The sequence below is a fragment of the Pundamilia nyererei genome, unplaced genomic scaffold, assembly GCF_000239375.1.
Source record: "Pundamilia nyererei isolate P.nyererei 1_Seehausen unplaced genomic scaffold, PunNye1.0 scaffold00016, whole genome shotgun sequence".
NCBI classification, from domain to species: domain Eukaryota; kingdom Metazoa; phylum Chordata; class Actinopteri; order Cichliformes; family Cichlidae; genus Pundamilia; species Pundamilia nyererei.
Genome location: NW_005187417.1, coordinates 3,767,813 through 3,793,808, shown reverse-complemented (window position 1 = coordinate 3,793,808; position 25,996 = coordinate 3,767,813). Strand labels below are relative to the sequence as shown.

The 25,996-nt window shown below is 39.1% G+C and overlaps 1 protein-coding gene across 1 annotated transcript in view; it reads right to left on the bottom strand.

Moving 5' to 3' along the window:
- Nucleotides 1-25,996, bottom strand: part of whrna (whirlin a) — a 212,872-nt gene that overhangs the window by 112,529 nt on the left and 74,347 nt on the right. Inside the window, exons 2-3 of the mRNA XM_005725582.1 lie at nucleotides 10,124-10,342; nucleotides 2,577-2,702 (exon numbers count right to left, since the gene is read on the bottom strand). Of these exons, the coding sequence (XP_005725639.1) occupies nucleotides 2,577-2,702; nucleotides 10,124-10,342 (345 nt within the window). The remainder of the gene's footprint in view (nucleotides 1-2,576; nucleotides 2,703-10,123; nucleotides 10,343-25,996) is intronic.

The following is a 25,996-nucleotide window of genomic DNA, read 5'->3' as shown; positions in this document are numbered from 1 at the left end:
AATCAAGACTGCTGTGAAAATGTATCCAGGTGACATATCGAGAAATGTTTTTGGAAAAGGTATTTTAGAAAAATTTAATAATTGTCTCCAGTCATTAATAAATCCAGTTCTGTGAATATATGACTCACATTAAGTCTTCATGATATGTTTGTGGGGTGGTTAAAAGGATGGCTACACTTTAGTTTAGCCAAACCTTAGCCAACCCCTTTAAGCCAACCCTTTACTCTGCTCCTGGGTGCAAATTCACCTAAAAAGCAATGACTCACTTTGGTTTCAAGTAAAACAACTTAGTTTTGTTACCGACCAACAAAGTAACATTACAAGACACTGCTGGACGTTAAATGGTAAATGGGACTGATACTCATATAGTGCCTTTTGACTCATTTGAGGAATCAAAGCGTTTCTACTGTAAGTGTCATTCACCCAATCACACACAGCAACATGGGGTTTAGCATCTTGCCCAAGGATACTTCAGCATGTGGACTGGAGTATGGATCGATCCACCAATATTTACAGTTTAACTGCTACTCATGTGCTCCTCCTTATATTGTACAATTGATGTCATGCATATATGTACGTATATGTACGTACTAGAATTTCTAAAAACTTAAAAATATCAGTATTTAATGTCACAGGGAAAAACTGAGTCCACATCATTGTAATTTGTAGGTACTCAGTAGATAAATATAACAAGGCAACTAAGACGAATGACAAGAACACAGCACTGTGAGAGAACAAGAGGAGGCGGTGCTATGCTGGCAGTTGGTGTGTGTGTGAGTGTGTGTGTGTGTGTGTGTGTGTCTGCATGTTAGCTTGCTGTTGGAGCATAACTGGCATCAGCCCATTAATACTGTGAAAAATAAGTGATGACAGCTTAGAATATTCAGAACTGACATACAATGAAAAAATCATTAGATTTTGATAACATCAGTTTGCAATTCCATTTGTAGTCATCAACTACAAAGATCGACTGAGGCACACATCTGCTCTCCAAATCACTTGCCCTCTTCAAATTTTGGGAGAAAAAAAAAAGAAAAAAACCAAAAGGGAAAATATATTTTCTATATTTGTGTCTTCATGGCAGGTTCCTCCTGCTAATGTCAGTTTTCAACGCTCGACAGCAAATAAGCTACTCAGCCGAAACACATTAAACAGCATGTACAAGTCACTCGGGTCTGTTGAGATGCTGCCGGGCTTCTTGCGCCTCAGCACCACTAACAACATGCTGTCTGCCCGTGACATGTAAGTTACAGTGCGAGTTTGATTACTTTCTCTCTCATTCCTCCTGGTGTATCAGCAGCAGACAAACACAGGAACAAGAATGACTTGAGCTGGCCTTTTCAGCCTTAGATGGTTATGTGCATTTATCTGGCATGCCTCCTATCCTGATGCAATAATAATATTGTTTACAATAATATTTTGAAATTCGAGTCAGGTCAGTGCATTTGAAAACAAGAGATCAATGCTAAAAGAGTAATAATAAAACAATACAACACATTCAAGTTATAGTTATGAAAAAAATAATCAGAGCTCTGTCTGGTTTAAAAGACAAGTTGTAAAAATTAGTTTTATAACAGTCCGAAGATTTTGCAGCAACTACTGTAAAAGAGACGATATCCTTTATATTTAAATCTGTACAATAGGACATCAAGGATTACCTGCTCAGCAGATAACAGTGAGTAGCGTTTAAAGATCAGCGAGGTAGGTGCCAACCCATGTAATGACTTAAAAACGAACAATAAAATCTTAAAATCTAACATGGGTGAAATGCAGTGTTGTTTGCGAATACCAGGTCAGAGTGCCACAGCAGCCTTTTAGACGAGCTGCAGTCGAGCAAGAAACAACTGACTGACACCTGAATAGACTATTGCAGTAGTCACGCCGAGATGAAATGAAGAATAACCTTTTAGAAAGTCTCTGAAGCAGAGAAACGGTTTCACCTTCACAAGTATCACTAAGTTGAAAGAAGCTAACTTTGACAGCAGCATTTATTTGTTCATCAAAAGAAAAAAAAATACTGCAGAGGATCAATCCCATGTTAAAGGGGTTTTTTTTGGATCCTTAAAGGATCGACATTGTCAGGTCAAGGCTTTCCAAACGATGTTTCTGATCGTTTAAATTAGGAACACCTAATGGCATCCAGAAACAAGCCACAATAATGTAATACAGCTGTTAAAAGAAAAGCATTATGCATATATATTTTTTAACCCAGTGGTTTATCTGATGGCAAACCGAGCAGAGCCTGAGCTCAGCAGAGGAAGCTGCAGATGTAGCCTGCAGGTACTTTTGCATTTGTAATGAACAATCTCGAACAGACCATATAAAGAAGCTATTTCCTCATATCGCAAAATCAATACAGTGAAATGCACTGTAAAGCAATATAATGAGACTTTTGGCATACAGCAAGTGTTTTTGGCATGAAAACCGTGTGGGGGAGGAGCATACTAAAATGATTTCAAATAGCTAGCTAATCTTCTCATGTGAATTCCAAAGTATAAGTAGCTATGCCGCAAGACATAAGTTAGATAAACAATGTAGAACAATGTAGTGAGAGAAAAATGAAATTGAAGCAATACCTTCAGTCCTCCACACTCTGCTGCTGACCCTTGGTCTACTCCAGTGATGTAAATACCCAAGGCGTATTCCGCTCCCCCTCGGATCATCAGACCCAGAGACCGGCCATCATCTAAAACCAGGTTGACCTATTTAACACAAAGAGAGAAACCAATAAAACAGGATGAATAAGGGTATAAATATCTGAAGTATAACATAAATATCAACATTTTAAATGACACTGCAGTCTCGATTGTTTTCCTTGACGGGCTGCCAGATTTGCTCATGGTGTCGGGCTGCTCACATTGAAATGAAGTTGTGAAACACAATCCATGGAGCAAATGACAGCCCTGCTCTGAGATGGCATTTGAGAGCAAGGAGATGAAGAATTTCAGGAACTACTTAGATGCGGTGAGTCAGCACCATTAATGGGGGAGTCAGAATCTGTTTTGATTAGAGGAACGGCTCTCTGAATTGGTCAATCAGTTGGTTCACAAGGCTCATCCGTGTCATTTCCTCTGATAAGCAGCATGGACAATATCGGACACAGTTTGAATTCAAATAAACCACCACAGGAATTGTTGGGGGACTACAAGATATCTCTGCTACACCACCCAATTAAAGTGCTTCTGCAGGGAGTGAGTGATTTGTAGACGATGTACTGTGCATGACTAATCCGGTGCTTCCCTTAAACTTGTTTTCAAAAGATATTCCACTAGAACCACAGCGTCTATTCGGTTTGTGGCCTAATGGAAAAAAATGTGGTCTCTGATAAAATATGGCCATTACCAATGTTATCCTTGCGCACTAAAATAATTGTGCTTAAGGGCACCTTGTGTGCATCACTCAGATGCCACTGGCTTGGCAACACAGTAGTACACTACGAGAAAAGAGCAGGTCAATGAATCCGACTAAACCAACTAAACCAACTAACTAAAACACTGACGTGAATTTAAACCAATTCAAATAAATAAGGTCAATAAGGTAAAAACTTGTTGGCATATTTTTTTTAACCAATAAATACAATTCAGTTTGTTTATATTCTTGGATACTATTGTCAGATTTTATTCTACAAAGTTAGGAAAGCAATGTTTAAGTCAAATCTGATTTTGCCTCACACATGCAGAGAGGAGATGCTATGTTATAAAGAAGTATAAATGTAATAAATGTAAATGTGTCTGTTTTCTTATACTTTCAAAACTAGAAACATTAGAAGACAGTATTTATGTGTTTCCTTGTTTGTCATGTATACTGTCACAGTACATGCTTATCTTAACCAAAGTTTTAAATACTGAGGTCAGTGTGTGTACAAGCAATCAAAAAATCCCAAACTTCAGACTGTTGTAAATGTTTATTTTAGATATTTTCCCTATTTTTTTTAAACAGTATGATGTAACTGAAGGGGGTATGCTTAATATATCATGTAACCTCAGGCATTTTAAGATAAATAGAGATTATCCTCGAGTCCTTGAGTAAAATTATGGACCTGGAAATGAGCATAATAGTTCCTTTAATACAGGCATGGCACTTTTACCCCAGGTTATATATAGTACTGCAGCTGTAGATATTAACCACCCAGCTGCTGCCAAATGACTTGGTTAGCAGAAGAGTTTGAAAGACTTTGGTGGTCCTATTTGCAGTGTGTGCAAGTGTAATGATGGGTTCATTCGACTGTTAAACCACTTTATTGTAAACTGTCAGGAATTCTAGCAGGGCATTGTTTAGTGCCTCTGGGTCATCTCATCAAGACTTTCCTTCAACTCCACAGCTATTTGCATTGGCCCTTGAGCCTCTAGCTCACTTAATTAAGTAATCTTCTAATGTCAAAGGCATCTCTTATTTTATGACACACAACATTACATGCTAATGATTTTCAAATGTGTTTCTACCCCAAAACAACAATAAAAAGATATTAGGAAAAAAAAAACATCCTAGGCCCATTGTTTGCTCCATCCCCCCCCCACCTTTCTACTACTTTATACCAGAGCACTAAGCCATGCTTTTTAATTAACAGTTGGTCAAGCTTACCCAGCTTCAACTTCAAAACACTCTGGTTTCTCTATAATTGCCATTGGGGCTACTTGGATGAACCTAGCATTTGTAGAATATCTACATTTGGAAAGCAAAGAAACAACATCAAATTTTACTCTGTCCACGTGGGGAGGCTCAGTATTGCTTAGCTATGCCAGACTATAAATTGTACTTTTCTCCATCACAATGAGGCTCTTGATTACTTGGTTTGATCAGAGTGCAGCTGTCTCTTGCCAGATTTGAAACGAGGGATCAGTTGCACACTGGCGGCTACAAGATGGCACATATGCTAATATCTGTATTAAACAATGTCACTTTCATCCAAGTGATATACCCCTTGGCAAAGACTTGACATCTGACGCAGAGGTTTTACTTTCATTCAGAGCATATTGCACTGTGCTCCTCCTTTTTAATAACAGCTATCTGCCTATCGGCGATAAGCGAGCCACCTTTGCTCACTTCTAGGAATATGCAGGCATTCATGTTTTCTGTGACATTTATGCAGGACATGGAGCATAGTTTTAATTACCAGATTCATTCTGCTTTTTCTGGCACAATATAGCAACTATTGGTGCACACTATATTCCCCAGCATCACTTTAATGCTCTGTCTGTCTAAAAGAAGTCCCAGTGTTCTAATGTTTCTGGTTTCTAAGCAATGGCCCTTGAGACCTGTTTATTTTGGACAGACAAATGCAATTATGTGTGCAAGTTATACTATTTTACTGTATTGAGTGGAATTTGTAGGTACTGTATAAAAAGTTAAACTGTACCACTTCTCACTGATAACGCCATGCCAGCCATTCATTTGTTAAGTTTACTACTGGGCTGAGATCAGTTGACTGACCAGGCCACTGAAGAAGATCCCATTTATGGGGCGATCGTGGCTCAAGAGTTGGGAGTTCGCCTTGTAATCGGAAGGTTGCCGGTTCGAGCCCCGGCTCCGACAGTCTCAGTCGTTGGGTCCTTGGGCAAGTCACTTCACCCGTTGCCTACTGGTGGTGGTCAGAGGGCCCGGTGGCGCCAGTGTCCGGCAGCCTCGCCTCTGTCAGTGCGCCCCAGGGTGGCTGTGGCTACAATGTAGCTTGCCATCACCAGTGTGTGAATGTGTGTGTGAATGGGTGGATGACTGGATATGTAAAGCGCTTTGGGGTCCTTAGGGACTAGTAAAGCGCTATACAAATACAGGCCATTTACCATTTATTTGGCTTGAGAAAGTCTTGAGTTACATTTGCAGAATTTTCTTCTTCAGTATCCACTTGCACTGCGAAGCATCATCTGATCATTTTGCAGCATGTGACTGAGTCTGAGCAGAGGTTATAGCCCTGCACACTTTAGAATCCTGCTACTGCTATCATAAATCAGAGAGCGCCACTCTTCCCCCAAAGGGAAGGGCAATACTAAAACTCTGACACTCTCTCCATGCCCATGCTCCATTTTTTTCATGGTCAACTTTGATCTTGGGTACTAACAATGAACGTCAAGGTCAAATGCTTAGCTCAAGTAGCTACTCATGTCCCCCAAGGCCTACAATTTTGTTGTGAAGTTCGAAGACGACTCATAAAAAGTTGTGGGTAAAATATGAAGTTTTTACTGATTTTCACATTTGATGTGACGATGTGAGTTTCACTGAAATGAAATCACATGGAGTTATTGGTATCTAACACAACACAAAATTTTGAAAAATTGTATTTTGAAAACTGTGGATACTAGATAAACAGACAAACAAACAGACAGAACCGATTACATAATGTCTCCATTTGGGGGAAGAATTAACACTTTTTGTTGTTGTTGTTTTTCACAGAACTGTGCCAGCTGTGATGTGTTTTTGGTCTAATCTGGCCTTTCTGCTTCTGACTATAACCACTGTTTTGCATCTTGTTGTGAACTCTCTGTATATACATTCATGCTCTTGGTGTTGCCTTGGCTAGATGTTGTGAAGGATTCTTGACCAGGGAAAGAGCTGATGATCACAGAATTCTTTCCATGGTTAAAAGAAAAATCTGTATTCATCAATTTTCTGTGATGTTACTGAGCTGGCTGGTGTTAAACTTTTCCATTTTTAATGTATTTTAAAAATATTTTAAGTGCCAGGTTGCCTAAAGTTTTGCTAATTCTTTATAGGTTCATTTTACTTTTTCAAAATTTTACATTGAGTAACATTCTGAAATTTTTCCACAATTTGTAGACATAGGTATTAGCAGATTCATGCACATTTGTCCATGTTTACTTCTGAGAAACTCTTAAATGCTCTTTTTATATCAAATTATGTTATTGACCTGTTGCCAATTAACCTAGTTACAAAATGTTCCTCCAGCTGTTTGTGTTTAGTTCAATAACTTTTTAAGCCCTCTTTTGTTCCCATTTCAACTTTTTTTTACGATGTATTGCTGTCATCATATTCAAATTGACCAGATATTCATCCATCCATTTGCTTTCACTTATCCTTCTTCAGGGTCGTGGGGTGGGGGGGTGGGGGTGGAGCCTATCGCAGCCGTCTTAGGGCAAGAGGAATACCGCATGTGCAAGGGCCTAATGTAACAAGTGATAAGTGGCATCATATGGCAGGCAGAAAATACCAAAATCAGACAAACCCGCAGCCAACAACACAAAGTAATTCATTAATTTATTGCTGCATGGTTTGAATTATTTACTACCAAGAAGTTATGATCCTAAGCTAAACCTGAGCCTTAGCTGGCCAAACAGTGATTGATTTCTGAAGCATCAATATGAGTGTCTGCGGCACCCAAAGCCAGAGGCGTTTTGAAAACCAAGTTAGATTGGAGGCTTGCTACATTTTAATATAGCTAATAAAAAGTTGTACTACAGTAGAATGACAATAAAATTCCACCTTCCCGAAGAAGTAGCTGAGAGAGCATTGGATGTTTTAAGAAATTTGCCAATAAAAAGCAAAGCCATACATGTACTGTCCAGATGCTACAAAGCAACTTTCAGTAGTTGTGGTATTGCTACAAAGCACCTGATTGGACTTGGATGCCGTTCACTTACAAATTCATACATTTCAAATTAATGAATGATTAGTAGGTTTCAGATTATCCAAAAGGGGAACAGTTCTGTCATTATCAGAACAGCTGTGGATCAAAGGAACTCTAGCTTGCATAATTCAGAGCATGGTCTCACCCACAGACTAGAGAGCTGAATGAAGCAATTCCAAAAGAAAATAAACTTAATTGAGACATATTTTCTAACATATTTCTAATTCCATCCTATGCAGACATATCATGACTCAAAATTAATAATATCAGAAATAGAAACTAGAATTTCAATGAACTGCCAAACTCTATTTAGTACTGGATTAATATTTGCTCATCTGCAATGCAGAGCTGAAGTCTGCATTAATAGAGCTGAAGCAGTTAAGATTAATATGTAGCTCTTAGGTGCTAAAAAATTGAAAGTTCTAGTGCAATAAATCTTTTAAACAGCTCTGATAGCTCCTTTCCTGCAGGTCATGAGGTGATGAGAGCGTAAGGTTTTACGGCACTCGAGGTCCAATTATTTTTATCGTTTAAGTTTTTAATTTTAGCATCCAGTGTTATACACTTCTTTTACTGTGCCTAAAGTTAGCCGGCTCACACAACCAAACTTAAAACCAACTCCCATTAAAATTCAGCATCTGAAACATATCTTTTCAAATTTATTCAAACTGTTTTTAACTGTCTCATTTTAAGAAGATTAGAAATTACAAGGTAGGCCTAATATTTATCCAGTGGCTGTATTTGTCCAGTCAGGTGATGAAATGCTTAAAGTTCAACCTCATGATTATTGTTCTCTAAGGTCAGTTAATTGAACTCTATGAATATGTAGGATGAATGGAGGATGAAGCCTTTTCTAGCTGTCACTGGATTAGAGCTGGGGTACACTGTGAACTGGTCGCCACCCCATCAGGCTAACACAGTGCAATAGACAACCTTTTCTCCTCACATTCTCACAAACAGCCAATTTAGAATTTCACCAGTTAACCGAACAGGTATGACTTGGAGAAGAAGCTGGAGTTCCCTGTGAGAAAATATGCAGTCACAAGAACATGCATTATAACACCACACAAAAAGGCCTCTGCACGAACATTTTCTGCAATTCTGGGATGTGATCAAATAGTCAGTTTTGCTTAGGAAGGTTCCTAAATACAAATAGTGGACAAGCAGTGCAGGTCATGTAAATGTTAATTACCAGTGAGTCTTCATTTCATGCTACAATGTCCTGATATGTTCTGAACCTGAACAAACTGTTAAACCCACAGGTTAACTATAGCAATTATGCCGCAGTAATGCAATCTGTCTGTTATGAAGATCAGAGTGAGCTTAAGGTTTACTATAATTCAGCTTGCATTAGTTATGTGCTGAGTGTTGCTGCATTGCCAGCCTTTAGGATTATAATTAATTATTTTGCTTTAGTCACAGAGGATGAGAGGAGCAATAAAGGCAGGAGTTACCCTGCATCATGTCTGTAGTGGGAAGAGTGAGGGGACAGGATAAATGACAAACATTTCACTTCACTTTACACATTCCCTTTCTAAACATTCTAGCCTTGATAATAACGTCACCAGTTCATCTGAGTTTATAAAGCCTGCGTCAAGCAACACAACAAGAATAAAGTATCTAAAATGGGCTAGGGGACATTGTCATTTCCACACTGCAGACAAATGTCAAAAATACCTACTGTCACTTTATTAAACGGTGTACTCTAAGTGGAGTCGGATCCTCTTTTCTTTTCCTAAGTGTATGAATCGTCTTGCTGTTTTTTGTTGAGGTCAAGCGAAAGTGACAGGGACTTCAGAGAAAAACATCAAGTTGTGCCTCAAATGACTCAAGCAAGAGTTAAATAGAGTGGGCATCAGAGTCCAAACAAAGCAGTGCTGCATGGGGACTCGTTGATCTGTATCAGTAAAGTGAAAAACCTTCCCTAAAGTGAATACTCCCATCTCAGTCTTAAACCTTGTTCACAGCGTGACGTCTTTTCCAGAGGCAAATTTTTAGTCTGTGCCACTGGAGGAAGTCGAATAGGATTTTTATTTTGTGAAATCTATGAGACGTTTGATGATTTATGTATCAAATGCTTTTAAACTTTGTTACTTACTTTAGCATCACAAAATTTAGCCTTAGCATACACCATTAATCTTTTGGGGGTGCATTCTTCTGCCCCTTAAAACATACTGGTCAATATAGAGCGTCTCTCTAGAAGTTCTGTGGATGTCTGTGTGCAAGACAGGTGCAGAACACTGACAGGTTATCAGTTAACTGTCCATTTCATTTAAAGTTTCTCATTGGGAGTTATGTTGGTGAACTGCTTGTCAAAGCAAACTAATAAAAAGATATAGTAAATGACAGTTGGCTTCTTTCTGACCAATGCTGAAACTAAAAATGTTTTGGAGGCTTCTTTGCTCCAATCAGTGCACATAGTGTAGTGTAATAGTAAACATAGCAAATACAGGCTGTTAAAAGTACAGGAAGGAACTAATTTTATGTTTTTTTAAAAGCCATTTTTGGTCCTCTAGTTTAATGGTTTGCATGTAAGGTCTCTACCTTCTTCTCATCCCCTTCCTGCAGTAGCTGCATGTTGCTTCGGCGCTGACTGTCAGTTCTTCTCAGAGTGGCGCTGCGATGCTCAGGCAGGTCAGGAGGAGGAGACACGCTTCGGCCCTGAGGGTCAACCCAGGTATAAACGTGGTTGGTGACATAGCCGCCTGGAATGCGACCGACTGAACGCACTGAGAGGCAAAGCTTTTTACTTCCCTTGAGCACCTGAGGAGAAGAAAAGAGAGCGGAGGAGAATAAATTGAGGCCAAATAAAAATAAAAAATAAAAATTTGCTTTTCAGTATGTGCTTGAGTTGAAGGAGCAAAGTATACTCGCATATCTACACTTGAGTCAATTTAATTTGATTTGACAAAGCCAAAACATACTCCCACACATAAACATCCATGGTTATAAAATGAGTGTGACGGCTTAGAAGAAGATATTGAAGTGAGAGACAACACACAAAAATAAAATCAAGCTGAAACGAATGTTTGGTCGAAAATTAAAGATTGCAGAGAGAAATGGCCAATATTTGGAAGGCTTTTCTAATATCCAAAAACCCCAAATGACCAAACAGCACCACCACCCACCCACACAAACAACAACACTTCTAACACATTTCTACAGAAAATTGCTGTTGGCTGTGCCTCATTGCCTTCTGATAGCTTGCCATATGTGCAATCCCTCTGCAGATCGATGTATTCCCATGTGCCTCGTGGTCTGGAGGAATCAAGCTGAATAGGGTTGAATCTCTTAATGATCAAAAAAATCCTTGTGTACCACCAACACAAAAGGACTCTCGACTTTCATTTCATACTAACGAAACACACTGTTGATTTTTAAAACAGATACTGCAACAATCTCAAGATTTGTGAAATAATGGCTCACTATAGAGCTAGAGTCCAAGACTGTCACAACAAAGACCACACCACAGCGTGGTAAAAGACTTCCCAAAGTTCCTCTTTGTCAGGAATCCAATTTAATTTGTTACACAGTGTCCCTCCACTCTCTTCTTTAGTGAGCTACAATTAAGCTACCCCTCCCATCAATCTTTGTTCATTTGTCTTCTTGCTACAGTTCTCGCAAGGAACTACTAAATGCTTCTGTTGAAACGCCTATTAACATATGCTCAGAGCAACAACTAAAATCATTACTTGTCAGAGTGCTGTGGATTGCAGCGGAGGCCCATCTCTTTGAGCACAACAACCCGACTGAATCAATTTCACAATTTTGATTTGTGCCGAGAGATAATAACTTCAATTCTGAGGCAACAAACCCCTGTCAGCAGTGAAGATGCCTGATTGTATTGCCATGCCTTTGAGCACTCTCTCCCTCTTTCACCTCCTGCTCCCTTTCTGGGCGGCATCGATGCAGAACTGTAGATAAACATACATAGCAGATAAGTTGAGTAACACATGAGCAAAGAAGGAAGAAATGTGCGCATGTAATATCCGAGAAAAACCACAAACTGCATGAAGTAGAAAGGGAAAACTGCATGTCTTCGTGATTAACTGCGCCAATTATGACTGTGGTAACGTCAAAAACAATCTCCTTGTTTTGAGCAATGCGTATTGTCACCAGAACATGAAATGTGTTGCATCCGTCTGAGCCAGAAGACATCACCAGAGGGTCCTGGGAATCAAAACATAATCGTGATGGAAGGCTGATACTGAAAAAAGCAAATAAACTTCATTCATTGTTTAGTCAGCATTGGCATTCCCATTGCTGGGTCCATTAATAGTCTAACAGCACAAAACTAGTAAATTAATTTTTATTACCTACAAGCATGGTGAAATAAGTAAGAGTCACTATATATTACTCTAGAACTGGGACACAGCTATAATTACAACTATAGTTATTATAGAGGAGGACAGAAATTTGTATTGCATGGTGATTAAATCCCTGCAGAACCTTTAAAAATCAATTCAGGCTTTGAATGTGCTGCACCATCTATAATCTAAAGCGGTTAATTATAGTTGCAAAAAATGTTTTTGGGATGAAGAGTTCTGCACTGATTGCTCATAAAATGTGGTCTGACTTTCATCTAAGTCACGATTACAAACAAACAACCTTTGACTAACATTACAACACGACAACAGCTGTACTTTTCAGGTCGTCATTAACACGTTGAATAATCGCACACAGAGATAGTTGAAGTATGTGAAACTGTGATAATCAGTCAAATAAAGTTGGAGTCAGATGTTTCACTTAAGAAGATGGGACTGCAAGTATTAGATGTGCAGACAAAGTCTTGTTATTGACAGTTGGTTGATGAATGTGACCTTACAAACAGCTTTACATAGATGCATTGTGCTGGAAAATGATATGGCCTGTATTTATATAGCACTTCACTAGTCCCTAAGGACCCCAAAGCGCTTTACACATTCAGTCATTCACCCATTCACACACACATTCACACACTGGTGATGGCAGCTACATTGTAGCCACAGCCACCCTGGGGCGCACTGACAGAGGCGAGGCTGCTGGACACTGGCGCCACCGGGCCCTCTGACCACCACCAGTAGGCAACGGGTGAAGTGTCTTGCCCAAGGACACAACGATCGAGACTGTCCAAGCCGGGGCTCGAACCGACAATCTTCTGATTACAAGGCGAACTCCCAACTCTTGAGCCACGATCTCCCCATAGTATAACATTTCTTAAGATCTGGCTATTTAGTACTTTGCAAGAACACAAATGGAAATTCGGCACACTCTCTTAGGATTGGGCATCTTCCAAGGATTGCACCAAGAGCAGAATGTGCAATCCTGAAATAGGAAAAAATGCACATGAAGGTAACAAGAAAATTAGAGATACAGTTAAAGTTCTGGCAACAATACAAAAGCCTATGTAGCCTTAGTACTGTGTGCCCACACCAAAACCTTATGCATACTGAAATATTACAGCCACACTAGGGCAAATAGCAGTTAGATACTGGCATGATCAAAATTATTGTGACTGAATGCAATGAACTTGCGATCTTGTTGTTTTGAAATGGTTGCTTTAAAGATGCGAACCATATCTCCAACCACTCGCAGTCAGCTGCAGTCTTTAAATCGACTTTAGCCCATTAAGACAGTGATAAAAATAGAAATGTCTGCTATCAGTTTGAGTCGATTAAACACCATCTGTTTGTAATATTATGGCAATTAACTGTGAGAAATCAGTGAAAATTGGGAGTCTGCTGCAATCCATTGCAGTTCTATTACCATCTAAGCACACACATGTTAAAAAGCAATTCACATTAACTACTCAGATTTAAAGTTTACCTCAAACCTTGTAGATTAGAAATAGAAATTCCTCCACAAACAAAGAAATACTTGCTTCAGGATGGCAACTTAACTGCAAAGTGACGCTCAGTAGCCTTGCTTGTTGTTAGGAACATAACCAGAAAGTTGGCAACAAGTTGAAACAAGATGCATAGACGGACTCAGACTAATTGCAATGTATCTGCAATCTTGGCAATTATAAATTAAACAGCAGGTATTGCACACTTCACATCTGATCAAGGCAGTTGATCATCACGACTACTTGTAATAGCAAAATTACCACCAACTGATGCTACTTTTCGTAGTTGTAAGGAGTCTGCTATCCTATTATATACTTTAGTGTGAATGAGCCATAAAGCATGGTGGTGGTATGAATACAGTTTAGGGCTTTTTTGCATTGGTTTGCTGCGTCAGTCTCATATGTAAGCAGCTATGAAACATCTGGCCCCCTGTAGATTCTCCTTTAGCACCAACAACCTACAAGATACAAAAATCAAGTGTTTACTTATCTATCCAGCCTGTAAGTGATGATTAAACTGCTTGTTGTTTGTTAATTTAGTCAGATTTTGTTTTACAATAGCTGACTTAGATGAAGATCCTGATTCCAAAGGCTTTAAAAACTTTTTGCTCTAACTGTGACACACTTTTGTGGCTTTCTTTGCAGTGATTGCTTGGTCCAGGGGTAGACTGGTTTCCTTTTCCAACCAGCATGCACACAGCCTCTCTTTGATTTATAGCTCCACGCAGGCGCTATCATTGTGTGTGCTGGTCTGAGAATCTTGACTGCATTTAGAGGAAATAGAGGGGGAAGGCAAATGAGCAGTGTTTAGACGCAATGAGAAGAGGGAGAGCAGGGCGTTAGGGTAACATGACACACAAGGAGAAAACGGGAAGATGGAGGGTAATGGAGGTAGCGGTGGGAGGGCAGCAGGTTTAACAGGGTCTCTCGTCCTGTGAATAAGAAGCAGCAGTAATCAACAAAGCAGCTGGGGTACACTGGTCCTAATGCCTCATCCCTGGATGAAAGTGCTGATAGTGACACCGGGCTGATGAAGCTCACCACTGCTTCCGAAGCAGAACAAAAACCATTAGGACAATAATGGAATATATAGTAGGGGATAATCAAAACGGCAACGGCAGGTGAACCGCTTTCATACAATGCCATACTCTCACGGGAGTCCAGGCAATCCATTTCATACGCAGAAGCTTACTGCACAAAGCCCGGCTGCAGAGACCAACCACTTCCATCTCTTAGAAATGCACGGTTCTATACTGCAGGAGGTTTGTGGCAGGAAAATTACTGACTAAGAAATTACTTAGGAAGTCTGAGGAGTCAAACTATAAAGCCTGGTTATATCGTGGCTATTAAATGGTCCCTATGGTATTGTAAATAATTTACAACTGGGATAGCTAAAGCTTCAAAAACACACTAAACACAAATCCTTTGATTATGTTCTATGCCTCTTATATGCCATAACTACAAGTTATGTAAATACTAGTTCCTCAGTTAGATTTATAACAGTAAAATCTTTAAATACATTTAAATAAAAAATGATCGTTATGAGGTTGGAGCAACATCACCTTTACCTCTGCCCATTTGTGGTGCAGCAGCAGTTTTACAATATAGATCCACGCAGTGTTAAACCACACAATAAACGTGGGTGTAGTGAAGACTGGATATACTTCGGTTCCACAACTATTAGTTAAGACTTAAGAGTTATATTATCTGAACTTTATAATAATTGCTATAAGCCTTTATTAAAGCTCTGTTACAATATTTCGATGGGATTAAATCATTAGCAGCATTAGCTATATTCTAGACAGTTTCTCATGAGGTGCAAAATTAAAGAGACAGAGAGAAAAAGAGTGAGAGTAATGTGTGCAAGCTGACAAGGAGACTAATATGAGCTAATGATATCTGACAGCAAGAAGAAGAAATGTTATTCATTTAAATGGGCCTGTTTTGTTAGAAAAGAAGTTAGGAGGACAAAATAGGTTAATATCTATAGACTTATGTACCATCTATCCTCTGACCCAGTGGCTGCTGAAGTAGGCCCAGCTTGGCCACGACCCTGAATTAGGTAAACAGTTATACATGTGATGTCACTTGCTGGTCAAATAGGGTTTTGGTTTTTTTTGTTTTTTTTAGCATTTTGGCAATTGCCTTGATTTTTGTGTATTTTTGTTAAATAAATGTCAAAAGTGCATCTGACATTTTCCACATGTCACTTGCTAACAAAAGGTACGGTAGCTATGTCGTGCATCTTAAAGCATGCCTGTCACTAACTCTATCCCTGCAAACACAGAGGTCAGCACTTGGTACCCATTAAAAAGAATGCAGACCCAGAAGTGCTTTTATATACAGTCTATGGTTCAGATAAGGCGAAGTAATATAATCCTTTAGTCTTCTGTTACATTTATTTATTTTTTTGTGCTGGCTGATGATTTGGCTCTAAGAGATTAAGCCAGTCAAAGCTAATTTTACCAAGTGACTTCACATGCTTGAGAAATTATCATGACTGTGTGACCCCCGTACACAGTCACGCACAGAGACACAAAACAAGCGGCTAACGCACAGATGTTCAAGTTCAGCAAAGCACAGGTAAAACGTCTTTCATCACTTTATTTACTGCTGTCACAACACATTTGTCAGCAATAGGAGATTTCTTTTGTTTATCTTTACAAACGTTACACAAAGGTTTGTTCACTCACTTCCACACTACTACTATTAGCACAAATTATATTTAAGTACTTCATACACAGTGCTCCTGGGGACATATGTCTGGGGACAAACATCTTTTTCCCATTTCATCATTGTGCTGGTCGATTTATTAATGATTTATGTAAAAAAATAAAAATAAAAAAAATCCTAATTCCAATCACAGTATCCTGCTCACAGGAGAAATCGAGCATATTCTGTAAGGAATCACACAAATACAAACATAAGAGCCTACATTCTTTTTATTTGTATAAGTGTATACATTTTAAGAAAGCAAAATTAGGGGTTATGCTTTCATTTTTAGGACCCTCTATAGGTTACGCCTCATGCGGTGATGGATTGCTTCCCACTCCTGGCATATATTTACAAGTGATACTGTCTTTCTGGAACCCTAATGAAGTGTTTAAGAGGTTTTTTGTTTGTTTGTTTTTGTTTTGTATTTTTTACTCTAGCTTATAGTAACAAATGAATGACAGCATTTAACTTGAAAGAGTTTCCATAATTCTCCCCGCAGCCCATAATATTCAGACTTCCTGTATGCTTGAGTTGTTGGAGCTGAAAGTCTTTTGGAGCATGATGATTTGATTGTCTTTGTTTTTGTTTCCGTCAGAGGCCTCAAAGAAAGTATAGAGTACTCTAATCTGTCAAGAGATATAAAAATATTTCATGTGAAAGAACAGGTTTAGAACTGGATGATCATACCTGATATATTAACAGTATTTTTAAAAGGACATAGTTGTGTTATATACTTATAGATGCCCAACTGCAGAGGCATGCAGTCCATGCTTTTTCCTTTTTTAAAAAACAAACAAACACACCAACAAAAACAAATACAAAGACGAGCCTATTCCTTAATTGTATAAATAGAACATCCCAGAAAACTGACACAGTCAAGTCCCACAAATACAAGCATATTGTTACCCCTTGGCCCCAGAACTATTCCAAGACTGAAAGGCCTCTTGCAGCTGAAGCAGGGAAAGATCCAATTGATGTACACGAGAAACAAACTGAGACAGCTGATCCAACTTTGGTTTGACTTCTTCATAAAAGCAGACTGTTTTCTACACAGATTTACCAGTGAATGAACTCAAGAAAAGGTCTGTGAAGGTTCTCAGTCATCCAGGTCATCGTAGTCTAAGGAGGAAGGAAAGGGTTGTCAACAGTATTGTCTAAATTTTTACTATAGGAAAGTTTCTTGGACTTGAATATGAATAACAACATATGGGTAGTCACTGTTATGGAAACTGGGCACTTTCTGTGTCACTCGATGCTGGCAACATGGAAAGGTCATTGACCAAACAGACCGCACGTAAGAAAAATATGAGTAAATGTGAGTAAAATACATGTAACAGCTGTCCAATGCAATTTTAGAAAGGACTGGAGACTGTAGTGAATTGCCAAATAAGTGGATCCTCTCTTACTTTTTTGTATAGAAAATTGCTGCTCTGACAAAAGATGTCTAGGCTCAGTTTTGCTCCTGATTTACAAGAGCTTTTGGTAACAATATTAATAGTTTTATTTCCATATTTGGTTCCAAATTTAGAAGAAACTGACTGCTCGAATAAGGTCTCAGCAATTCTGCAATTCATGTCAAGCAAGGCTTTCCTTGTGACGAATACGATTTCAAAGTGAATTTTAAATTCAAACAGCAAGAACAATATTGATGTGTGGTAACTGGCAAGTTACCAGCTGCTAACAATAACTTCCATTACTCAGGGAGGACTGAGCTGTTCAAGAAAAAAGTGGCTTACAATCTAGATGGAAGAAGAGTGTGTAGTAAAAGCCCTGGGCGACCGTGGCTCAGGGGGTTGGGAATCGCATCTGTAACCGGAAGGTCGCCGGTTCGATCCCTGGGCTCTCTGTCCTGGTCATTGTGTCCTTGGGCAAGACACTTTACCGTACTCTGGTGTTGGCCAGAGGGGCCGATGGCGCGATATGGCAGCCTCGCTTCTGTCAGTCTGCCCCAGGGCAGGTGGGCTACAACTGTAGCTGCCTCCACCAGTGTGTGAATGTGAGAGTGAATGAATAGTGGTATTGTAAAGTGCTTTGGGTGCCTTGAAAAGCGCTATATAAATCCAATCCATTATTATTATAAAAGTTCCAAGTTATTGACTGAAAGAATGTTTTATTTTTATTTCAGCTTTTTGTAGCTGAAATAACCAAGACTGGATGACTGGAGAGATGTGAAATCCAATGTTCAGTGCCGGTCAAAAATAAGATTCTCAGTACAGATACTGGGGGATGCTGTTTGCTTTCCACTACCTGTTGCAAGGTGTTTTGCCCAAACTGTGATTTTCTGGCTCTATTAACAATGTACAACAGAAGTAAGTAAGTGCCAGGAGCACAAAATGAAAAGACAACAAACAACAAGGAGTGTAATTCTGCACCCACATTATCTTAGAAAGGCCTAGGAGATTAAAATGACTGATTACTCTTTGCTGGCACTGCTACATTGTGTGTTCATAATGTGTGTATGTGTTCAATTACAGCAGGCCTGGGGAACTCCAGAGAACAAGCGAGCTGCAACAAAAGTAGAACGTGCGTTTGTTTGATGGCTTGTTGGAAATCCGAGTGCGCCTGGGAGGAAAGCGGATCTGTCAGCGGTGTCAATGGATCATAGCTGTGCAGCGTTGGCACAATTTTCAAAGTTCGATCTATCAGCTGCATGCGTTTGTGCCTTTAGGAGAAAGGCGAAGCGTGTGAGCGTTGATGAAGTGCGTTACCCCGGCGCTGAGCGGAAACAGAACGAACGTAGGAATCACACGAGCTCGTTTCCACATCAGTTGAGCTTGCATGTGTCACTCTGACAGGTAGGCCCACAAGGTGTCAGCTTCACAGCACTGGGTGCAGTCAGTATGCATTATGACAACAATATGTTTTTATGGTGGTGAGCTACAGTCAAATGGACAGTGAAGATTCAATACCCCATCCCTTGTCCAATAAAAATGGACGACTATGTACTAAAATGTTTTTAGTACCTTCAGTTTTCATCTCACATGATACTGTGTTATTTTCTGTTATCATGTGCACACAATAACATTTCGCTGCTTAGATATTGTATCAGTCACACCTTGAATGGTAAACAGTAAATGTACTTACATTTATACAGCACTTTTTAAAGTCTTAATGACTACTCAGAGCCACACATTTACATGCGCAAACACAGTCACACTGTGCTTTTATTGTATGCATACATCTTTATCTGTCACACAAACATGCACTCACACACCAGTGTATGTCTCACACCACCCACGTCCCAACTAGTGAACGTGGACCAAACCACTGTGAAGGAGTAGGATTGTCTCAATACTGAAAACGGCAAGCTTGATATTATACACAGAAAGATATTTGATAATGTTTGACATTTTTGATACCACATGGGCCAAGAATCACACAAATTAAGAGGTAATATTATTATTATTTATATATCAATATTAGAACAATACAACCTACCAAAAGATTATCTTAGGTAGTGTAAAAAAAAAATAAAAAAAAAAGTAAATAAATAACAGCAATATTTTTAGGTTATTTGAGGTAATGCTGTGCTTTAACTGAATTGAAACAATATTACATTGCTGATCCAATAGAGTTGTCTCAGCTTCAATCTGGGGCTTTCAGGGAGGCACAACACTTTGTAGACACCGTGTAACGTTTTATTATTAGCATTGCCTCTAGCTGCTATCTTAATGATAACTTAACAGATGGCTACTGTGGCTATCGGATAATGATGCTTTTGGCTGCTCCTTCGAGTCTTGTTTAAACTTTCTGCATCCACAAGTCCACCAGGGTAGGCTTGGGTCTGAGTGACATGAATTTAATTAACAAACGAGCAGCGGACAGCCATGTGCCCACCTGCTTTTTTGTAACCACGTGGATTCGTCCACTGAGATTTAACATTGCAATGCACCAACTGTGTGCTCCAGGCAGTGGACTTCAAATAAGTCTAACAGGAATGCCTACTTGACCATACTGTCTCCAGCTGTCCCTGGTCTAGAGATTTATGTCACTGGGACCTAGAGGAATAAATAAAGAATAATAAATAAATAAATAAATAAATAATAAAGCTACTTTTGGCAATTCAGTTGCCACAAGGGGTGGCACTGCACACTTGATTTGGCAGAGTTTTACACCAAATGTAAAATTCTGATAAAACCTCACAAGGGATTTGTGTTTCTGGCTGGAACTCAACCAGCAGTCTTTCCTTTGCTAAGCAAAAATGTTAACCACTACAACATTGGAGACATTTGACACAGAAAGTATAATCCTGGTTTAATCAACTTTATTTCCCAAGGGATTTCCAGAGCAGATGGAGCTTCATGTTTGGTTTAGCTAAGATTTTACATTGGATTCTCTTCCTGAAGCACCAGTCTCAATTCTGTGACTCCCTGAAGCTCAGTTTGTGTCCTTTAGATAGTTGCTAATAGCTAAAGGGAAAATGTTAACATGTGCATCAGCCAGGTTAACTTTTATGATAACTGTTTAATACTTCAGTGTTGGTGAAATGGGGGCTATACTGACCTCTCAAAAGTCCTCATAAAGACTTTTCAGTGTTGTGACATCAACTACTTCTGTAATATACAGCCATTTACTGTAAAATAACTCATCTGAATTATATGTGGCAGACTGTATAATGTTTTTGTCACAGGACTTACAGCCTTTACAGATATGCAGTGCGATAGCAAAACTGTTAGCTAAAAAGTACAGCTCATTTTTTCACCAATTTCTTTTTTGAAAAATAGCTCTGAAAATTGATCAAATCTAACAACAAATTAAGTTGGTAATAAATTGAACTGAAGCATGATCCAGTAAATCCAAAGTAGAAACAGAATCCCTGTTTATCTAAAGATTGAGGATCTGAATAATCCAATATTTGGCTAGTTCCAGTCTTAGTATCTCACTGTCAAAAGGCCTTTAGTGAGACCTTTGGGTCATCTTTTATTAAACTGATGATCTTTCTTGCCATTTTAGTGATTTTAAAATGTGAGCGTAGTGGTGTACTATGTGTATAAGCCGACACATGCACATTTGTTAGACATAGGGAAGCAGTTTAGGCTCCAAATGAAGTAAACACTTCAAGGATTAATGAGTAATTGACAGGGCTGCAAACACAGAGACTTAATGGAGCCAAGTCATCACTCACAGGGATTTGCCAGAGGAAAACATCTACAATGCATCTCTGCTACCCAAGCCATCTTCGTTAATCCTTCTATTCCCTAATCCATCTTGAACTGTGTTTTGTTTTCCCATTTTAATTTGAATAAATAGCTTCAGCTACCTGCATATGTACACACGTATGCACACTCATCTCTGCAAGTTGCATACAAAATACAAAAACAGTCTGACACCAAGTATGCCGAAAAAAGACTTGGGAAGCAATCAGTAGTAACACTGTATCTGCTGACGATTTTCTCTGTGTTTCATTTAATCTTTTCTGCTGCTGAGCCCATCCTTTCATCACAATTCACAAGGATGTGAATTATTGTGCCTAGAACTCTACTCTGTGATTGATATCTCTACTTTAAGTTAAAAGTAGAAAACGATTGATGCTAGCTTTATGCAAATGACAGGATGGATAAAAAAAAATTTCTCTCAGTGTGGCAACAAAGAAAAATCTAATGTTAAAGACTGTTAACCAATTCATCTTATGCAAAGGGCAATCAAAAAGTTCTTCAACTTCAACCAAAAAAGAAAAACAAGAGTCCAAACCAAATTTAAATGTGTCTGCCATATCTGCTTGTGTTACTCAGTACTGCTTTCAGTCTGTTATGACCACTTGATTGTAAGTGTTTCAGTTTCACAATGCATCTCAAACCTTCACAGAGAGCAAACCTGTTTAGGATCATCACTGGTGGCAAAAGCTGGGACTGCCTATGAGTACGAGATGAAATGGCAGTCTTCACTGTGCAAGCCCAAAATCTGCATATCAGCTGAGGAGTGCAGCCAGAAGCATGATCATCAGAATTTTCTTGCATATCCACTGGTTGTACACCATGAATCTGAGCCCCAGGATCAGGCTGCCAATGAGAGTTCCACATCGCTCATCCCTTCGTCACTGATGGTCAGTCCAGTCTCCAGTTGCCAAGGAAACCCCCTTATTTAACATCCAGTCAGATGTCAATTAATGGCATCCTGTGCTCTCATTAGTAGTCACTATAATCGTTCACCTTCAAGTTGAGAGCAGTTTTAACTCTTTTGCATTGCCAGCAGTTATTTCACCAATCCTCACTTGAAGCCACTGAATGTCGTCGGCTTTTGACGGCCTCTGGTCATTACATCACTGCTAGTTTATTCCTGTGTGGACAACTTATAAGATTTTGATGTGTCTAAGAGGGAACATAGTGGAGCAATCTGGAACAATTTTTGACCGCAGACTTCCCATTCAGCCCTCCCGCATTCCTGAAATTCTTCAACTTCATAGTCTGCCCGAAAATGAAATTCAACTTGAAGCCCCACTATTATTATGAAGATGCAGTTTCACACCCACTGGTCCTGCTGCACATAGGCCATATGAAGCGGAGTGTCCTCGGTATAATGCATTTTTTGTCCTGATTTAATGAGTTAAATTACTGACGCTTTGGAGAAAATGCCGTGGGTCTAAAGTATGCACAATACACATTTGCAAGAACCATAAAAATGCAGTGGGAACATGCATGTTTTTAAGAAATTTCAAGCCCTCCTACCTGCAAACAGTGACACCAAAGACTAATAGGAGGATACATCTATGGCTAATAAGTTACAATTATGCAGTGATCAATATGGACACTGAAGTGCGTAAAATTGTACAAAGAGAACAAAGTGTCAAGGCGGCAAGTGTTACTATGGATTAATTTACCCCCCACTTGTTCCTTTAGACCACCTCATTAATCAAGCTCGTCTCCTATAGCTCCTCTCCTCCCTGCCATATCTCTTGTATTGAACCCCATATCTCTCAGTGGATGTTATATATGATGCTGCCTCCAGGACATAGATGCCCACCATCTTTCAATGAAATTTACTCACACAGACAGAGAGCAAGAAAAAGGGAGAGGGCAGATAATGAGACCAGCAAATGCCAATTCATTGCTCGCTCTCTGCTTCATTCATTCACAGCCCTATTGCGCTTCACTGCAAATGAGTATAAATTTTCTGTTTGTGTCAATTTAGAACGACTGCATTTGTCATTGTTTTGTTGTGAAACAACACAATAGCGGGGGCACAGTGGTGCAGTTAGCACTATCACCTCCTAAGCCTGCTGGTTAACTCCTTTCTATGAGGAGTTTGCAGGTTCTATCTGAGCCTCCAGATGCTCTCGTTTGTCTAAAGCATATTAGGTAAACTGGTGTTTCTAAACTGGCTGTAATATAGATGTGATCTCAGTATGATTTCAGAGCTATCGCCCTTTTCATTAAGCTCAGTCCGTCCTTTGTTCTAAATTGTGCAAAAAGCCTGTTTTGATTGTCCTGCAGGCGACTGCAGATGCTGAAAGCTCTGTTTCTACCGCAAAACAGAATCAATTAATGCACCTCAGCATTAAGACCTGAGATCTGCATGGACACATCGGAAAAGTGCCTCAGATATCAAATTGGATGGTTCTGAGTAATTATCACTGCTGCGGCACAGAGCCTTATGAAAGCATGTGCCAAGACAAACTGAGTTACTGCAGCTACATCAGTAAATTTAGAGATGGTAAAGAAGTGAAGATGCTTAGCATAGATTGAAAATGTAAATGAGACAAAATGCATTTCTTCATGAAGCATTTGAATGACTGACAACATGACTAATTTTTTATATTTAGACTTCGGACTTAAGAGGAAATGATTAAATACTGTAAATTATCAGATTTTCTCATCTGAACTAACAGAAGATTAATATCATTGCCTCTGAGTATTTGTTCCATCTCTAGAATAAAATGATTATTATGGTTCAGCTAATATATTTTTTTTTAAACGGTTGGCCATGGTTTAAGAAAATACACTGTTAGTGAGGCTATTTCTAAAGCACTTTAAATCATTGCGCCTAGCATCTGAACTCCAATACATGAAAATGCATTAAACAGACTGCAATTATATGTATTAAATTGCCTTTAGTGCCTTGCTTCATAAAATACAGGATAAATAGATACAATTATTAACTAGTGGAACTTTAAAGCAGAGGTATAGACTGCTGTACTTGTATAAATTCTTTCATTTTTGTTTGCAGCGGAACTAGAAATAGACAAGGTCCAGGCATTTAACCGCTGTGATCACAGCAACATACAGCAATTTAAGAAGCAGAGGGCAGACAGTCTCCTGAAGGACATATTCAACTGCTGCCTTCTTGGGTGAAGATGATCACACATAAAGGGGTCAAAAAAAATTGGCATCTCTGTCAGTGGGCAGTGTTTCTAACCAGCAGTCTACTGTCCACAAATATACTGTCAGTCTGAAGGCTTTATTCATCTGCCCTCATTTCTGTAAAAGACACTTCTGCAGGGAAGAGGCATGAATTATAGAAAACCGGAACTACAGCACCTCAGCAGGAGCTAGTGCATGTCTGCATACGGTATAAGACAGTCTCATTACGCACCACTAAACTGTGAGTGGCTCTAAGTGTGCGTGAGTATTTCTGTCTGTGTGTGTTTTCCTGTGTCTGCATGTGTGTTTATCTTTGTTTTCAGGCAAGTTTGCCTGTGTGGGAAGATCAAAAGAGTGTGGAGGCAGTAAAGTTTCTACTGTGGTACCTGGATAGGAACTTTTAATGCCTGGAGACCTGACGTGTAACTAACAAGTGTAGGAAGGCGCTTTATCCATCACTGTACATGCATGTATACTGTCTGCTTATAGGAGGCATTTTATCATTCTTTCCAGTTATATAATAAAAATTTAAAGTTGCCTTTCATACTATTAACTATTAAAATATGTGTCCAAGATCTAGGGTAGTAACTCCAGCCTGCCAAGGGGAAGAAAAAAAGTTAGATGATATTCTAAGCTTCTGATCTTCTGCCTTAACCCAGGTTAAAGCACATGAAAGAATCAGGAATGTGAACAAACTGCAGCAAAACGGTCGTTCTGTGAGATAGCCTTGGACAAAATTCTCAGTGTCAGTAGACGCATATCATAGCAGCAGTAACACTTAAAATTGGCTGTCCTAAATTTCTACCTATTAGGAAAGAACAATTAAATGACACACGGATCAATGAAACACCAGCAGCATTGTAAACTTAAATGGAAACAACATGGTTAATAAATATAGTTAAGGTGTGTTTGAAAATGCCTCGCTCATATGATTTGTCTTCCAGATGTTACCATGAAGATTAAAACATACATCACAGTCTAGGATTCAGTGGGCTTCATTATCATATATCAAGCCTATATCTTTATCCAAGTATATCTGATTCAAAGTTTTGCTGTAATAAACTTTGCTGAAACTTTACAGTCTGCATCTGACTTAAGCCTTGATTGTGCTCTGTTGCAACCACAGCACAGTGATGACATAAGAGTATACAGAAGTATACTCAGAGCTTTATGGTACATTTGATGCAAAGTACTTGTGTCAGACATAGCTAGTAAAATCACATTCAAATGATACAGATGACCAATCATAACACAAACTTTAATATTAGACAAATATAAACGTAAAGTAGTAAAGCATACGTAGAAAACAACTGAAGTCATCATTTAGAAAATACGGAGAAAAAAAGTTATCCAATTCTAGCTGACTGCAAAAAAAACGTAATTGCCCCCTTGCTAAAGATTAACCACATTATTTGGAGAGCTAAGTTCAATTTCCCTTTAGACACATCCAGGTCTTATTACTTGGAAGACATGTCGAATGAAGAAATCACTTAAATAGAACCTGTCTGACAATATAATGTACGTTAAAGGATCTGAAAAAGCAACACATCATGCCATGATATTTGCCAGGAAACACTATGA